Source organism: Rhinolophus sinicus, linkage group LG09, assembly GCF_036562045.2.
Source record: "Rhinolophus sinicus isolate RSC01 linkage group LG09, ASM3656204v1, whole genome shotgun sequence".
NCBI lineage: Eukaryota > Metazoa > Chordata > Mammalia > Chiroptera > Rhinolophidae > Rhinolophus > Rhinolophus sinicus.
Window position 1 is genome coordinate 50078834 of NC_133758.1, and position 16461 is coordinate 50095294.

The 16461-nt window shown below is 38.1% G+C and overlaps 1 protein-coding gene across 16 annotated transcripts in view; it reads left to right on the forward strand.

The window, feature by feature from the left end:
* The window catches only part of PTPRM (protein tyrosine phosphatase receptor type M), an 809264-nt gene that overhangs the window by 744733 nt on the left and 48070 nt on the right, over positions 1-16461 (forward strand). For all 16 annotated transcript variants that reach the window (XM_019755746.2, XM_074340345.1, XM_074340346.1 and 13 more), the window contains one exon: positions 1635-1732. In XM_019755746.2, coding sequence (XP_019611305.1) covers positions 1635-1732 — 98 coding nt within the window. The remainder of the gene's footprint in view (positions 1-1634; positions 1733-16461) is intronic.

Below are 16461 nucleotides of genomic sequence, written 5' to 3' on the forward strand. Positions count from 1 at the left end.
GTGTGAATAACTAACAAGCTGTTAAGTACACAATGGATGTACCTCTCTGCAAACCAGAAATGTCATGATTGATGGGATCCAATGTTTACTTGTCTCCTCTGTAACCTTAGATTTAAGTCACTGAAATCTTCAGCCTACACATCAGAGAATGGCATGCACACATCATGAGACAGGGGCCAAAATGGCAGGTGCAAGTTCCTGGCAAGTGGAGTACAAGGTCCCATTAAGGGACTAGACACAGATATATCAGGAAGTGGAGTCAGTTTTCACAGGGAGGGTAAGAATGTAGCCAGAAGCAGCCAGGAGGAATGGTAGAAGTTTGTGTTGTGGAGAGAAAGGAAGGAGGCTTTGACAGTGAGGAAGAAGAAAATTATACAAAAGAGAGGTGACTGAAGGGGCCCCTCAGGTATGCTGCCATTGCTCAGTCTCCAGGCCGCAGCCAAGGAATAACCATTAATAAATATCTTTAAATGCTCCCTGTTTTTGTTCTAATGTTTTGTTCTTTATAAAATTCCTAAGTGTGCATTAATTTCACGAATTCTCAAAATAACCCTGAGAAGTGTTATTGAAATCAATGTGTAAGTGAAGAAAGAGGAAGACACTGAAGCTCACAGTGGTTCAGTAAGTTGCCCAAAATCACACAACGAGTTAAAAGACAGAGGCAAATCTCACGTTCAAATATTCGAGCTCCAAATCCAGTAATATGTAATGTCAAGATATTACAGTAGAACTTGGTCCTGGTTCCAGCATGGACCTGAACATTTGTCTGCTTTCACATATAGAATGTGCCTCACCATGCCTTTGAAATTTTATTTTTCTCATTTCCTTGTATTTCTGCTTCTCTTATAAAGAATTATTCTGTTACATTTACACCCTCAAATATGCATGAGTATCAAATAGAGTTTTGAGGTTTTTAAAAATCTGGATTCAAAGAAATTTTAAATTTCAACTTTCTATACCTGTAGTGTCTATAGCACTGGCATTTGTAATGCATATTTTCCCACCTTTTTATCCCAGTCCATTAGAAAGTGTTTTTTAATACTCATATCTCCCAAGAGCGAGGAAGGAGATGCTGATCATGCTCAGTGACAGGAAGTACAACTACTTAAAACTCTTAACTTCTCTCTCACTTTAGGAAGTCAGAAAAAAATGGATTAATTTGACAGATGGCACAGAATAAGAAAAATATTAGAAACAAAAAAAGAGCCATTTTTCCTAGAGAGGCTCATTTCATTCTATATACCATTTCCCTGGGATAGCTGCCAATTGTTAGCAGGAAGAGTAATGTTATCCATTTTTTAAAATTTCACTCTTGAGTATTATGGAGATAAATAGCTAAATGATGGAGAAATAACTTTCTTTCATGGCAGTAGTTTAAGAGGGGAAAAAGAACTCAAATGCAGATATGTTTGATGACATGAGAAAATTGAGCCATAAATGAAAAATTCCGTATTTCTATAGGTGCTGTTTTAGAAAGAGTACCTTTCTGCATCAACACTAGAAAGGAGAGCTATGTCCATCTAGAAAAGTGAGAGAACTGCATGTGGGTATTAGTAGATTTATGTGCAAACCCAGGAATTTTCCAGTTGCAAACCTACAAAGGAAAAAAAAGTCTCTGATCTGTTTTGCTGCAGGACCAATGCAAGAGACCATCTACGACTTCTGGAGGATGGTGTGGCACGAAAACACCGCAAGCATAATAATGGTGACCAACCTTGTGGAAGTGGGGAGGGTAAGTCGGCTGTCCACCTACATGTCCATTTGTTCCTCACTTATTGGTAATATGAAGTAAGGCAAGAGCAAGCTTTTGAAGTAGTATTTTGTGTACTCCAGAAAACATTAACTACTACAGCTTCTCCTACCGTTTGCTGCATTTACTTATAAATTATCGGTAAACATAGTCTGAATTGCTGTCATCTGTTGCAATAGCAACAGACAGGAAAGGCACTCAAGATTTAAAAGCAGTTGTTATCTGGCTATATTGAGCACACAAAAATACCTCTAAGCATGAATGCTAGTTGTTGGGTGTCAAAACTCAATGGGTGCCACATTAGACATGACTACATTCCCTAACTCAGGAAAATTGACTCTAAAAGCAGTGTGCAGCATTGGATTCAATGCTTAGATGAGAATTCTAGCATTTCTTCTTGCTCAGATTTTACTTTCCTGTGCCTCCATTTCCTAACCTGCAAAATGGAGATCAGAGTCTACCCCTGGAGTCTTGGATTGCTTTATCTGTCTTAACTGTTGATAAGTGCTATTTTTATTTTACCAGGAATCTCTTAAGTAGTTACAATCTTGGTAATGGTGTGCTGGTATGCTGTGGGATTATTTCCAAAGTGATGTTTAAAATGAGAAAATACACAGGGTACAATTGTTTTGTTTTATGGTATGGTCAATTCCATGATTCTACCCAACTCAGTAACCCATTACTTCTTACAGAACTTGACATCATGAGATTTACCTTCAGCAAAGGCAGCCCAGAGGTCAGCCTAGAATTGAAGTATTGGGGCAGAAACCATAAAGGGTGTGTTTCATAAGATTCTTGGCCAGCCTTATAAAAGAAGGAAATCCTGCCACTCACTACAACATGAATGAACCTGGAGGACATTATACTAAGTGAAATAAGCCAATCATAGAAAGACAAATGCTGCATGATTCTACTTATATGAGTTATCTAAAACAGTCAAATTCACAGAAGCAGAGAACACAGTAGTGGTTTCCAAGGGATAGGAAGAGGGGGAAAGGGAGAGTTGATGTTTAATGGGTATAAAGTTTCAGTCATGCTAAATGATTTCTAGAGATTTGCTGTACAAATAGTGCTTATAGTTAACAATACTGTATTGTGCACTTAATTTGTTAAAAGGGTAAATATCATGTTAAGTGATCTTACCACAAAATAAATAAATAAACAAACAAACCCATAAAACGAAGGGACACAGGAAACTGTGAGGTGTTGAATATGAGGTGTGACAATTAAGTTCGCAAACTCATTCTAGAAAAAGTGCTACATACCTCATGCTGAATATCACTACAGTCACCTTCAAAGTGCTCCCCTTGGGAAGCTATGCACCAATGCCAATGCCTAGTCCACCCTTCAAAGCAATTTTGAAACTCTTTCTGAAATGGCCATCAGAGCTGTCGTCTTATTACCCTTGATGTCCTGAATGTCATCAAAATGTCTTCCTTTCAATATTTCCTTGAGGGAAGTCATTGGGGGCCAGATCAGGTGAGTAGGGAGGGTGTTTAAACAGTTATTTGTTTACTGGTTAAAAAGTTCCTCAGAGATAGCGCTGTGTGAGCTGATGCATAGTCATGATGCAAGAGCCATGAATTGTTGGCAAAAAGTTCAGGTCATCTAACCTTTTCACGCAACCTTTTCTGCCATTCCAAAAAGTAAACTTGGTTAACTGTTTGTCCAGTAGGTACAAATTCATAATGAAGAATCCCTCTGATATCAAAATAGGTTAGCAACATCGTTGCAACAAGTTCACAAACTTAATAGTCAGACATCGTACGTCTATTATGTTGATTGTGGTGATGGTATCAAGGTTGTGTGCATACATCAAAACTCATCAAATTGTACACATTACACATGCAGTTCTCTGTATATCAATTATACTTTAATAACACTGATTTTTTTTTAGAAAAGCATTTTCAGAAGGTATCAAAAAGCACACACCAGGAATAAGAGAGACATTAACCAGTTAGAGTTACTTAAATTCTAGCAAAAATGGCAAACTAAATAACCTGAAAACCCTCCTCCTACAAAAATCTACAAATTCTAGATAAAATATAAATATGCATTTTAATGTTTGTGTATATCACCTGTATATGTAAATATATATGTTAAAAATGTTTAGCTTAGCTCTCAAAAAACTAAAGTACTAGATAACAGAAAAAAACGAAGACGAGAAATCAGAGAGAGAATAGACACTGCAGCTGCCCCTCAGAGTCGGGCCAGAGTGATGTGTGTCAGTCTTGGCGGGGAGTAAGGAGGGTCTTCAGTCTTCATGATCTTGGATCTTGAGTCTTAAAGCCCACCAAGAACAGAAGACAACATCTTGGACCTGTGACATGCTAGAAATTTGAACTGAGACTGTCACATAAAACCTAAGCCCCCGAAGGGTAAGTACTCAGAGAAAGAGCAGATGGGGTAGGGGAGAGGGTGCAGAAAAGGACTATCAGCCAGACACCAGAACAAGGAAATATGTAACAAGAAAGCAAACTGATCTTCACTTAGGATCTGAGTGAGAAAGCACTTCCACTTATTACTCATGGGTCAAAGTAAAACACCCTCATATAAATCAAAACATATTTAGAACTCTGAATCATAAAGTTAGTAAACTTGTAGGATGCAAATAAAGTGGTACCTAAAAGGATGTATATGTGTGTGTGTGTGTGTGTGTGTGTGTGTGTGTGTGTGTGTAATATATGTATATATACATATATATCTATATATATTCTTAAATGTTATGAGGAAAGACGACTAAGCATCTAATTCAAGAAGATACACGAAGAATAGAAAAGACTAAATAATAAATAAAACAGAAAATTATTAAATAAAAAGCAAAGAAATAATAATAAAAATCAACATAATCAAAAAAGGTTTTGTGAAAAGACTAATGAAATAGACAAACATCTGACAAGCAGAAGTAAGAGAAAGAAAACCAAAAAGAATAAAGGATTTTATCAAAATAGATAATATGGATAACTAACAATAAATTTGAAAATGTAGATAAATTAGGTAATTTTCTCAATAAATGATTTTCCAAAGCTGACTCATTAAGAAACAGAAGTTCTGAATAGACAGTAATTATTTTTTTCTTCTAGCAATATATATACTTTTTGTTGTTGTTTTTAATTTATTGGGGTGACAATTAGTAAAATTACATAGATTTCAGGTGTACAATTCTGTGTTACATCATTTATAAATCCCATTGTGTGTTCACCACCCAGAGTCAGTTCTCCTTCCATCACCATGTATTTGATCTCCCTTACCCTCATCTCCCACCCCCACCCCTCTTAACCTCTGGTAACCACTAAACTATTGTGTGTGTCTATGAGTTTTTGTTTCTCATTTGTTTGTCTTGTTCTTTTGTTGTTTTTGGCTTACATACAACATATCACTGAAATCATATGGTTCTCTGCTTTTTCTGTCTGACTTATTTCACTTAGCATTACACTCTCAAGATCCATCCATGTTGCCACAAATGTTCGTATACCATCTTTTCTTACCGCTGAATAGTATTCCATTGTGTATATATAACACAACTTCTTTATCCATTCATCTATCGAAGGATATTTTGGTTGTTTCAATATCTTGACCACAATAAACAAAGCTGCAATGAACATTGGAGCACATGTGTCTTTATGTATAAATGTTTTCAGATTTTTTGGGTAGATACCCAGGAGAGGGATTGCTAGGTCATATGGTAATTCTATTCATAATTTTTTGAGGAATCTCCACACTGTCTCCCATAACGGCTGCACCAGTCTGCATTCCCATCAACAGTGTATGAGGGTTCCTTTTTCTCCACAGCCTCTCCAACACTTGTTACTATTTGTCTTGTTGATGATAGCCATTCTAACTGGGGTGAAGTGATATCTCATTGTGGTTTTTATTTGCATTTCTCTGATGATTTGTGATGTTGAGCATTTTTTCATATGTCTATTTGCCATTTGTATGTCCTCTTTGGAGAAATGTCTCTTCAGGTCATCTGCCCATTTTTCAATTGGGTTGTTTGTTTCTTTGTTGTTGAGTTTCATGAGTTCCTTGTATATTTTGGATATTAGCCCCTTATCGGAGGCACTGTTTGCAAAAATCTTCTCCCGTTCAGTTGGTTGCCTCTTTATTTTGTCAATGGTTTCTTTTGCTGTGCAGAAGCTTTTAAGTTTCATATAGTCCCATTCGTTTATTTTAGCTTTTACTTCCATTGCCTTTGGAGTCAAATTCATAAAATGTTCTTTGAACCCACGGTCCATAATTTAGTACCTATGTTTTCTTCTATGCATTTTATTGTGTCAGGTCTTATGCTTAAGTCTTTGAATCATTTTTAATTAATTTTTGTACATGGTGGCAGATAGCAGTCCAGTTTCATTCTTTTGCACTTGGCTATCCAATTATCCCAGCACCATTTATTAAAGAGGCTGTCTTTTCTCCATTGCATGTTTTTAGCTTCTTTGTCAAAAATTATCTGTCCATATTTATGTGGTTTTATTTCTGGGTTCTCAATTCAATTCCATTGGTCTATGTGTCTGTTTTTCTGCCAATACCATGCTGTTTTGATTATTGTAGCCCTGTAGTACAAGCTAAAGTCAGGGAGTGTGATACCTCCAGTATTGTTCTTTTTTCTTAAGATTGCTTTGGCTATTCAGGGTCTTTTGTGGTTCCAAACAAATCTGATGATTTTTTGTTCTATTTCTTTAAAAAATGCCATTGGGATTTTGATGGGGATTGCATTAAATCTGTATATTGCTTTGGGTAATATGGCCATTTTAACTATGTTGATTCTTCCAATCCATGAGCACGGAATGTCTTTCCATTTCTTTGTGTCTTCTTCAATTTCTTTTAAAAATGTCTTATAGTTTTCAGCATAGAGGTCTTTCACATCCTGAGTTAAGTTTATCCCTAGGTATTTTATTCTTTTTGCTGCAATTGCAAAAGGAATTGTTTTTTGTATTTCTTTTTCTGAGATTTCATTGTTAGTATATAGGAATACAATGGATGTCTGTACGTTGATTTTGTAGCCAGCAACTTTACTGTATTCGTTGATTATTTCTAATAGCTTTTTGGTGGAGTCTTTAGGGTTTTCTATATATAGCATCATGTCATCTGCAAAGAGTGACAATTTAACTTCTTCATTCCCAATTTGGATACCTTTTATTTCTTTCTCTTGCCTGATTGCTCTGGCGAGGACTTCCAACACTATGTTGAAAAGCAGAGGTGATAAGGCACAGCCCTGTCGTGTTCCTGAAGGTAGAGCAAAGGGCTTCAGTTTTTCACCATTAATTATGAGATTAGCTGAGGGTTTGTCATATATGGCCTTTACTATGTTAAGGTATTTTCCTTCTATACCTCTTTTATTAAATGTTTTAATCATAAATGGATGTTGTATTTTGTCAAATGCTTTTCCTGCATCAATTAATCATATGATTTTTGTCCAAAAATAATCCAAAAATAAAATTTTGGCCAAATAAATATTGTCCAAAAAATATGTCCAAAAATAAATATTGTCCAAAAAAATAATTATTTTTGTATAAAAATAATCATATGATTTTTGTCCTTTATTTTGTTTATGTGATGTATCACATTGATGGATTTGCGGATGTTGAAACATCCTTGTGCCCCGGGGATGAACCCCACTTGGTCGTGATGAATAATCTTTTTAATGCATTGTTGTATTCGATTTGCTAGAATTTTGTTTAGAATTTTTGCATCTGTATTCATCACAGATATTGGTCTGTAGTTTTCTTTTTTTGTGTTGTCCTTACCAGGTTTTGGTATCAGGGTAATGTTGACCTCATAAAATGAGTTAGGGAGTACTGTCTCTTCTTCAATTTTTTGGAAGAGTTTGAGCAGAATTGGTATTAGATCCTCTTTGAAGGTTTGGTAGAATTCACTAGTGAAGACATCTGGTCCCGGACTTTTGCTTTTGGGAAGGTTTTGGATGACTGATTCAATTTCGTTACTGGTGATCGGTCCGTTTAGATTTTCCAGTTCTTCATGTTTCAGCATAGGGAGACTATATGTTTCTAAGAACTTGTCCATTTCTTCTAGGTTATCAAAATTGGTGGTATATAGTCCTTCACAGTATTCTTGGATGATCCTTTGTATTTCTGCGGTGTCCATGATAACTTCCCCTTTTTCATTTCTGATTTTGTTAATCAGTGTCTTCTCTGTTTTTATCTTAGTGAGTCTAGCCAAGGGTTTGTCAATTTTGTTAATCTTTTCAAAGAACCAACTGTTTGTCACCTTAATTTTTTCTATTGTCTTTTTGTACTCGATCTGATTTTTGTTATTTCCTTTCTTCTGCTGACCTTGGGTTTCATTTGTTCTTCTTTTTCTAGTTCTTTAAGATGTAACATGAGGTTATTTATTTGGGATTTTTCTTGTTTCTTGAGATAGGCCTGTAATTATATAAATTTCCCTCTTAAAACTGCTTTCGCTGCATCCCAAAAATTTTGGTAGGATGTATTTTCATTGTCATTTGTTTCTATGTATCTTTTGATCTCTCTAATTTCTTCTTTGACCCAGTCGTTCTTTAAAAGTATGTTGTTTAATCTCCATGTATTTGTGTTTTTTCCTGCTTTCTTTTTGCAGTTGATATCCAATTTCAAAGCCTTGTGATCAGAGAATATGCTTGGTATGATTTCAATCTTCTTAAATTTGCTGAGGCTGATTTTATGTCCCAATATATGGTCTATCCTTGAGAATGTTCCATGTACACTAGAAAAGAATGTATAGTCTGATGTTTTAGGATGAAGTGCTCTATATATATCAATTATGTCCATTTCATCTAATGTGTCATTTAGGGCTGCTATTTCGTTATTTATTTTCTGTTTGGATGATCTATCCATAGCTGTCAATGATGTTTTTAAATCCCCTAGTATAATTGTGTTTTGGTCAATTTCTCCCTTTAGTTTTGTTAGTAGTTGCTTGGTATATTTTGGTACTCCCATATTGGGAGAATAAATATTGATGACTGTTATGTTTTCTTGTTGTATAGTCCCCTTTACCATTATGAAATGTCCATCTTTGTCTCTTGTTACTGTTTCACCCTGAAGTCTGTTTCATCTGATATCAGTATGGCTGCACCTGATTTTCTCTGGGTACCATTTGCTTGGAGTGTCAATTTCCACCCTTTCACTTTGAGTCTATGCTTGTCCTTGTAGCTGAGATGTGTCTCTTGGAGACAGCATATGGTTGGGTTTAGTTTTTTGATCCAATCTGCTACTCTGTGCCTTTTTATTGGTGAGTTCAGTCCATTTACATTTAGGGTGATTATTGATATGTGAGGATTTCCTGTCATTCTATCTTTAGTTTTCTGGTAAGGCTGTGTCTCCATTGTTTCTTTGCCTTTTTGTTGTTGTCTATTATTTCTGTGTGGTGGTATTCTATGACGTTTCCCTCTGTTTGTTCTTTTATTACAGTATATATTTCAGTTCTGGATTTTTTTTTTTTTTTTTGAGTGGTTACCCTTAAGTTTATGTAAAAGAAAGTTTGATATTTAGAGTATTCCATTTTCTTCAGCATGCTTATTTTCTCCATTCCCATATTCCCTTTCAGGCCTTTACTCTCCCCCTTTTTATGTTTTGGTTGCCACAAATTGTCCCTTTTGGTGGTGGTCGAATAGCCTCCTTTAGTATTTCTTGTAGTGCAGGTCATGTATTAGAAAATTCCCTCAGCTTCTGTATGTCTGGAAAGGTCTTTATTCCTCCTTCATATCTAAAGGATATCTTTGCTGGATATATTGTTCTTGGCTCATAATTTCTCTCTTTCAATAGTTTGAATATTTGGTTCCACTCCCTCCTGGCTTGTAGAGTTTCTGCTGAAAAATCTGATGATAATCTAATGGGCTTTCCTTTGTAGGTTACCGTCTTCTTTTCCCTGGCTGCCTTGAGGATTCTTTCTTTGTCGTTGATTTTAGACAGCTTCAATACAATGTGCCTTGGAGAAGGCCTGTTGGGATTGAGGTAATTAGGTGTTCTCTTTACTTCTTGGATTAGAGGATCCAGTTCTGTCCACTAGTTTGGGAAGTTCTCATCGACCATTTGTTTGAATATATTCTCTGTTCCCGTCTCTCTTTCTTCTCCTGGTATGCCCATTATTCTTATATTGCTTTTTCTGATGGAGTCAGAAAGTTCTTGTAGAGTTCTTTCATTTCTTTTAAGTCTCAAGTCTCTTTCTTCTTCCATCTGTGTAATTTCCAGGTTTCTATCTTCGATGTCACTGATTCTTTCCTCCATCTGGTCAACTCTACTACCTAAGCTGGTTATTTCATTCTTAATTTCTTCTATTGAGTTCTTAATCTCCAGAAATTCTATTTGGTTCTTTTTTAAAATTTCAATCTCTTTCGTAAAATGCTCATGTTGTTCTTTGATTGTGTTTCTGAGTTCATTAAACTGCCTTTCTGTGTTTTCTTGCATCTTGTGTTTTTTCAGAACTGCAATCTTGAATTCTCTGTCATTTAAGTCATATATTTCTATATCTTTAAGTTCCTTTTCTGGAGACTTTTCACTTTCTTTCTGAGCTGTCTTGTTGCCTTGGTTATTCATGGCAATTGCTGATGTATTATTTCTCTTCCTAGACATCTACAGGAGTGGCTTCTGCAACAGGTTGATAGGAAGAGGTCTTTCTTTTGTTTTCCAGTACTTGTTGGTAGAATGTTTTATTTTCTCTCTGACTGCAGCCTTTTTTTTCTCTCTCACACGGTAATGCTATGTTTTCTCTGTACTATTCCAGCTTCTCACACAATGGGGGAATCCCTGGGAGACGGGCTTCTCCTCTGTTCATAGTTCACCTGGTCACAGGGTGCAGTGTCCGTGTGGGGATGCAGAGAGCTTTTGAAATTCCAAAGCTCTTCCTGCACCAGATTCAGAGCCCGTATGTTTCAGCAGTTCTGTTTACTCCTGCAGGGATCCGCCCAGATAGGTGGGGCCAGGGGCAGGGTGAGATGTGAGAGGTGGCCCAGAGCAATGGCGGCGACCACCACCACAGCCGGTACTGCTTCCACAGCTCCCTTCCCTCTGCCAGAACTAGTTGGTCTACTAATCTGTGTCTTCGGTCCACAGTTCTCAGAACAGCAAATATTCTGTTCTTTTGCTCTGACACTGCTACTGTTCCGCTTCTAGCACCGGGCAGGTGGGGGCGGGGCGAGCTCTGGGAGGGGAGGGAGGGGGCGGCTAGTCTCAGTGCCTAAGGCTCCGTTCTCTGCGGCAGTGAGGGCTTAAACCACCGTTTTCAGCCTTCTTCCAGTGTTTTCTCTGAGGTCTCTGCCGTGAGCGTTGGGTTCAGCCGTGTTATATGCTGCCCCCTCAGCCCTGTGGGCCATAAGCGGAGCCCTAGCAGTCCGAGTTCTTCCCTCTCCCGCAGCTGCGGTAGTTTCGGGAGGCAGCGAGCTCGGCGCACTGAGCTAGGTCTGCGTCCTGCAACTGTGCAGCTCTGTCTCCGCACTTCTCCCTTCCCTCCACCCCCGCATGATTTGCACACCTTTAGGTGACTTTGGTAGTGGGCCTCTTTGTCTTGCCTGTCTGCTGTGTAGGGAGTCCTTTGTGGAGTTATAGTTGTTCGATTAGTTGTAAATTCCAGGGGAGCTTTACAGAGGCTCACCTCATGCCGCCATTTTGATGACGTCTCTAGTAATTATTTTTAAAGTGAATTATGGTTAAATATTGACCCATGGAAAAATACCACTTCCAAATGTATTTACAGGTATGTTCTACTAAATATTCAAGGAATGGATAATTTAAATCTTATAAAAATTATACTAGGAGCAGAGAAAAAGAAAGACCGTGTCCCCATTTATTTTACAAGGCTAATATAATGTTAATATCAAAACCAAACATGGACATAGGGGAAGGGAAAATTATAGGTACCACAAATTGAGAAAAGATAAATAGATCAACAGATCAAAATAGAGAGCCTAGATGCTGACTGTAGGCATATGTGGGGAAAATATGCAATTAGTGGGAAAAGTGTGAGTTTTTCAATCAATTGAGCTGCAATGTTTGGGTATCCATGTGGACAAAAAACATTCCTCCTTCATAAAACACCCCAAAATGAGTACCAGATAAAGACAAAAATATAATAAATAAAGCTTTAAATCTGAGAGGACAATATTTGCAACCTTTTTTTTTTTTTTTAAGAATGATTCAAAGATACCAAAAGTCAACATGTTCAACAAAAGGATGGGGAAATTTGACTGTATTAAAATGTAAAATTTGCTGTATGCTAGAGGATATCAGTAAAGTGACAAGAGGGAAGATGTTATGGGACTATTATGCAAAATATAAAAACTTACAAAGCAAAATTTTATTTTATACAAAATTGTAAAAGTATAAAAACAATTCATGTATTTCCATCCATTCTGCTGGGAGACAGTGGGAACGGGGGCTGGCCCAGAGTCTGGGGTGGCAGGTGCTCACTATATGACGGGTCTGGAGGAGGTCGCTGAGCCTCTTCACCACCAACCTTTCACCTGGGGACCTACTTCCCGTGTTCTGTTGGGTGGTTAGAGAAGTTCCTGCCCCATTCTAAGGACTTAATAAATATAGGTATTAATGTAACCCTTACCCTTTCACCAACAAACCTAAGATCTACATTGGTGTTTACAATTACCTTTTTTTCCCCACCCAAATCTACCTTCTCTTCCTGTGCAAACAGCACTGACTACTGGGGGAGAATATTGTCAAGTCTACCAGAAAGCAGGCTCCTTTAAGGAGAGACAGTCTTACAGCCTTGCCTTATGAATTGTTGGTCTCTCCCTCTGGGCATTCAGTAAATACCCAAGGAAAGGAATGAATGAGAATTCATCCAGCTTACTGTCAGAGAGCAGTTAGCCGACGGTGGGTTGACTGTGAAGAGCTCAGTATTTTGTTTTCAGGTACCTGGGTTTCTTGCCCTGATACATATGATTAAGTCTGAATCCTTCATTCATTTCACAAATATTTGTTGAATGCCTACATACGATAAGGAGAAAAAGGTACCTGGAGACTGCTCTCTCAGTACTGTACTTTCACAATAACTGTATTCCTTAAAAGTTATTTGCTCCCTCACAATTTCACATATTTACATCAGAGCTCACTCAAAATAATCCCAAGGTAAAGTATATTGAAAAGTAGAAAATTATTAAAAATAACAACTGCTACTGGATTTTTTTAGAAACAATGGCACACATGTATTTGTTGCTTAATTAAAATTCAAAAGTATGCTGTCTCTAGACTCTGACTTACAAGGTGAACTATTTTCAAACAATAAACTCTTTTACTTTGAGGAAAGATGAGGACAATGTAGTCTTTGGCTAAAAGGTCTAAGAAGATTGTGCTGTAAAATTACTACAATTGAAAAAAAACCTCCTACACTAAAGCCTGCTGTCTCTTGGACATGGCACATTTTGCAGGGAGCCAGGTTCCATTTCGAGTTACCTGGCTTTCGAAAAGTAAAAAACAAAAAGGTGATGCAGTAGTCGTCTCTATTCCTTTCATCAGGCACTTGGACTTGTCCCATACAGGGTGGTCACTGTGGATTGTTTGGTTGGAAGCTATTCCTTCTGACAAATAACCACAGAAATTTCAACTAACAGGATAGAGCTGAAGGGGAGAAGGTAACTGACTAGGGCTCAGGTTTACCCATAAATAGAAGCCCATAGGCTTAAAGTAACTCAGTAATTTTAGATCTGGTAAGCTTATTTAAAAAAAAAAAAGTCCTTCCAAATGTTTTTCAGGTTTGTGGGGATGTGGTGAGCTCTAAGGTGTTCTCACCTCATTACCATCAGCCCCTTGGATGGGTCTGTCTTCAATTAATAATGATTTTAATGGCATGTGTCCTTGAAATGTCTAGCGTGATTTGGGGGTTTTGACAAGAGGTCACATTCCCTCCAGGATAAGGTACTGACTTATTCCAGGCCATTTCCCATTGTTAATCCTGCACATTTGTCTAGAGACGACTTCCCCATTTTCCATGCCTAAAACAGCAAAAACAAACCACCGAAGAAATCAAGATAACATGGTTTTTAAGGGCAACAACTACATATTTACATGTTTACTGCACATGGTGTGTCCTTCGTGAGAGGCATGAGCAAGGCGGATGCTTGTTTGTTTATAGAGACTTGCTGCCGAGTCATTAAGTCAGAGCTGGAAACCCGCTTTCCCCTGATTTTTGCCCTGAAGCACTCTGCATCAGGCAGTTGTAATTGCCAGTGTTGGAGCCTCTGGGAGCCCTTCCCTGTCGCAGCACCTGGTGCAAAAGACACAGACACTGTACTTCCCTCCAGCGGGGCCCCAGTACATCTGCCAGAACCTGTCATTATCTAAGACTTCCTTGTCACCACTGAGCATCCCCTTTCAGCCCATGTGTTCTGGGAAGGGACCCTTGTCAGTTTGCCTGGCACCTGCCGATGGCTGCACACCTGGCATTTAAATTGCACTGGAATGTGTTGTGATTGTTTTCCCTCTTTAATGAACCCACCTGAGGGACATTTAGCTTTTCATCCAGTCGCCTGTTTCCCAGGCATTCCCATTTACACCGTTTGTGTGGAGATTCACAAACTTTGTTGTGTTGTTGTGCTAATCCATCTGCCAAAAGTCTTATAACCAAATCTGTGGAATTCCCAAAGGAGATTTTTGCACTGGTAATTTAAGCTAATAATTTCTAGACATATTTAGTCCGTTTTATGAAGACATCATTAGAATGTGACTGTATATTAATAATCCAAATGAGATCTCATAGTCATGCAGAAAAATTATTGTGGACTTGTTCTAAACAGTTCTGATAAAAGGTGATAAAGTGTTTTGGAGCTAAGAGAAGGAGGGACCATGACGTTAATCTCTATCAATATAGAGGATGGGCAGGAACCACTTAAATGGATGCTGTAAAGACTATTATCTATTCACAGAGGTTGACCAATAATTCCTTTCACAACATTTGTCACTAAAAGAGTAATGAAAGAAAACAGTTTAAAATGAGATACAGAATTAACTTTCTAATTCACATGCAAGGAAGGTATATTAAGATTCCAAGTGTCCCTGTCACATACAACAAAGAATGTCAGCTTTTCTACAAAAGCCACCAGATCTAGGATCAGTGGAAGCAGCAAGAGAGAGGCAAGGTTGCCCCTTTGTAAAAATGTGGAAATATTGCTTAGTAGTAAGAATAACAGTACAAAATAATAATAATATTTTCTGCAAAATCTCTTGAGTTGTTCCGAGACTCAAACTCATCCATCAAAGGGAAGAGACAAATTATTTTTGTACACGTTGCTGAAATTTTTCTTTCTTGAACTTCACTATTACTTTCATAGATCTTGTGACCTGAGTAATTATAGTCCTAACTTTGATTAATTTATACTTATTCAAACAATTCCTCTCCATTTCACTCTACTGTCAACCATTTCAATGATCATTTTAAACAAGGGGGGGGGGGGAAGAACTCAGCACTGTAGCTGTGATGATTCCCAACCAGGCACTGCCATACTTCATGTCACCTCCACCCAGCATATCACATGAGAAACGAGGCCCTAACTGGTACTGAGCTATCAGCAGCAAGAGAGGAACCCTCTACAGCACTCTCTGTGGCAACCAGCTCTTCCATAAAAGATGACTCCTTAGCTGTCCCACTGAATCTTTGAGCTTCTCTCTGCCCGAAGGGCTCAGTTCCCCTCTAAAAAGCTAGAAAGTCAACCAAAAGCCTGATTTGTCTTGTTCACAAATTAACCCAAAACTAGGCTTTCTGATTCCTTTTCAGTACAGTATATCCAACATTTAATGATACACTTATTATATACCTGACACGAAGAAATACAAAGATATGTATAATTCACTTGTCCTCAAAGAATATAAAACATGGTAGTAGGAAACCACATGAACAATTAACTATAATACATGTGAGTCCAGATGATCACAGCAGTAGTGAAGGGACAAGTTCTGCCTGAGGGAATCTCGGAAGACTTCATGGAGAATGTGGTGAGGAGGTGGACCTTAATAAGAGAAAGAACTTTAAATGCAAGACTGAAATAATAACCACCTTAGGAAAAACACAGAGAAAGGGGAGCAATTGGCAAGATGGGGAAAGAGCAAGTGGCCTGGTGCAGCTGTGTTAGAGAGTTGTTGGGGAAGTATAGTGAGCTGTGAGGCTGGAAAGCTGGTTGAGGGCTTATCAATGGGGGTCCGCAGTCTCTTTCTAGGATTAGGCAAAGGTAGACGCAACAAATGGACGGTGTGTTTGCTTATGGTAATGGAAGGCATGGAGCTGGTAAATCATATGTTCTAATTAGTATTGCTGAAAGACAATTCTAGTGGCCACTAAAGAAAGGTTTAGAAAGGTCACAGAAGGGCATGGAAACAAGTTAGGTTAGAGCAAGACTCTGGGCGAGAGATGATGTGGGCTGGAACTGTGCACTGGCACCGGGCGTTTATGGGAATACATAATGTGGGTGTTATTGGAGGTGCTGATAAGGGAAAAGAACTGGAATATGAACCCAGGTTTCTACCACTGTGACCTGGATTGATGTAAAGGCTACAAACCAAGAATGAGTATCCTTTCCCACCTACTCCACCCACCCTCCAAAAAACAGAAGAACAGGTCTAAGAAAAAGGCAACATTATTCATTTTGGACATGCTGAGTTTGAAACACTGAATGGACAACAATGTGGGATTTTTCAGAAAGCTCAGGAGGGATATGCGAGCTGAAGACATAGAGACAAACTATTAAATGTGAGAGAGTCCCTCCATTTACTGAGCAT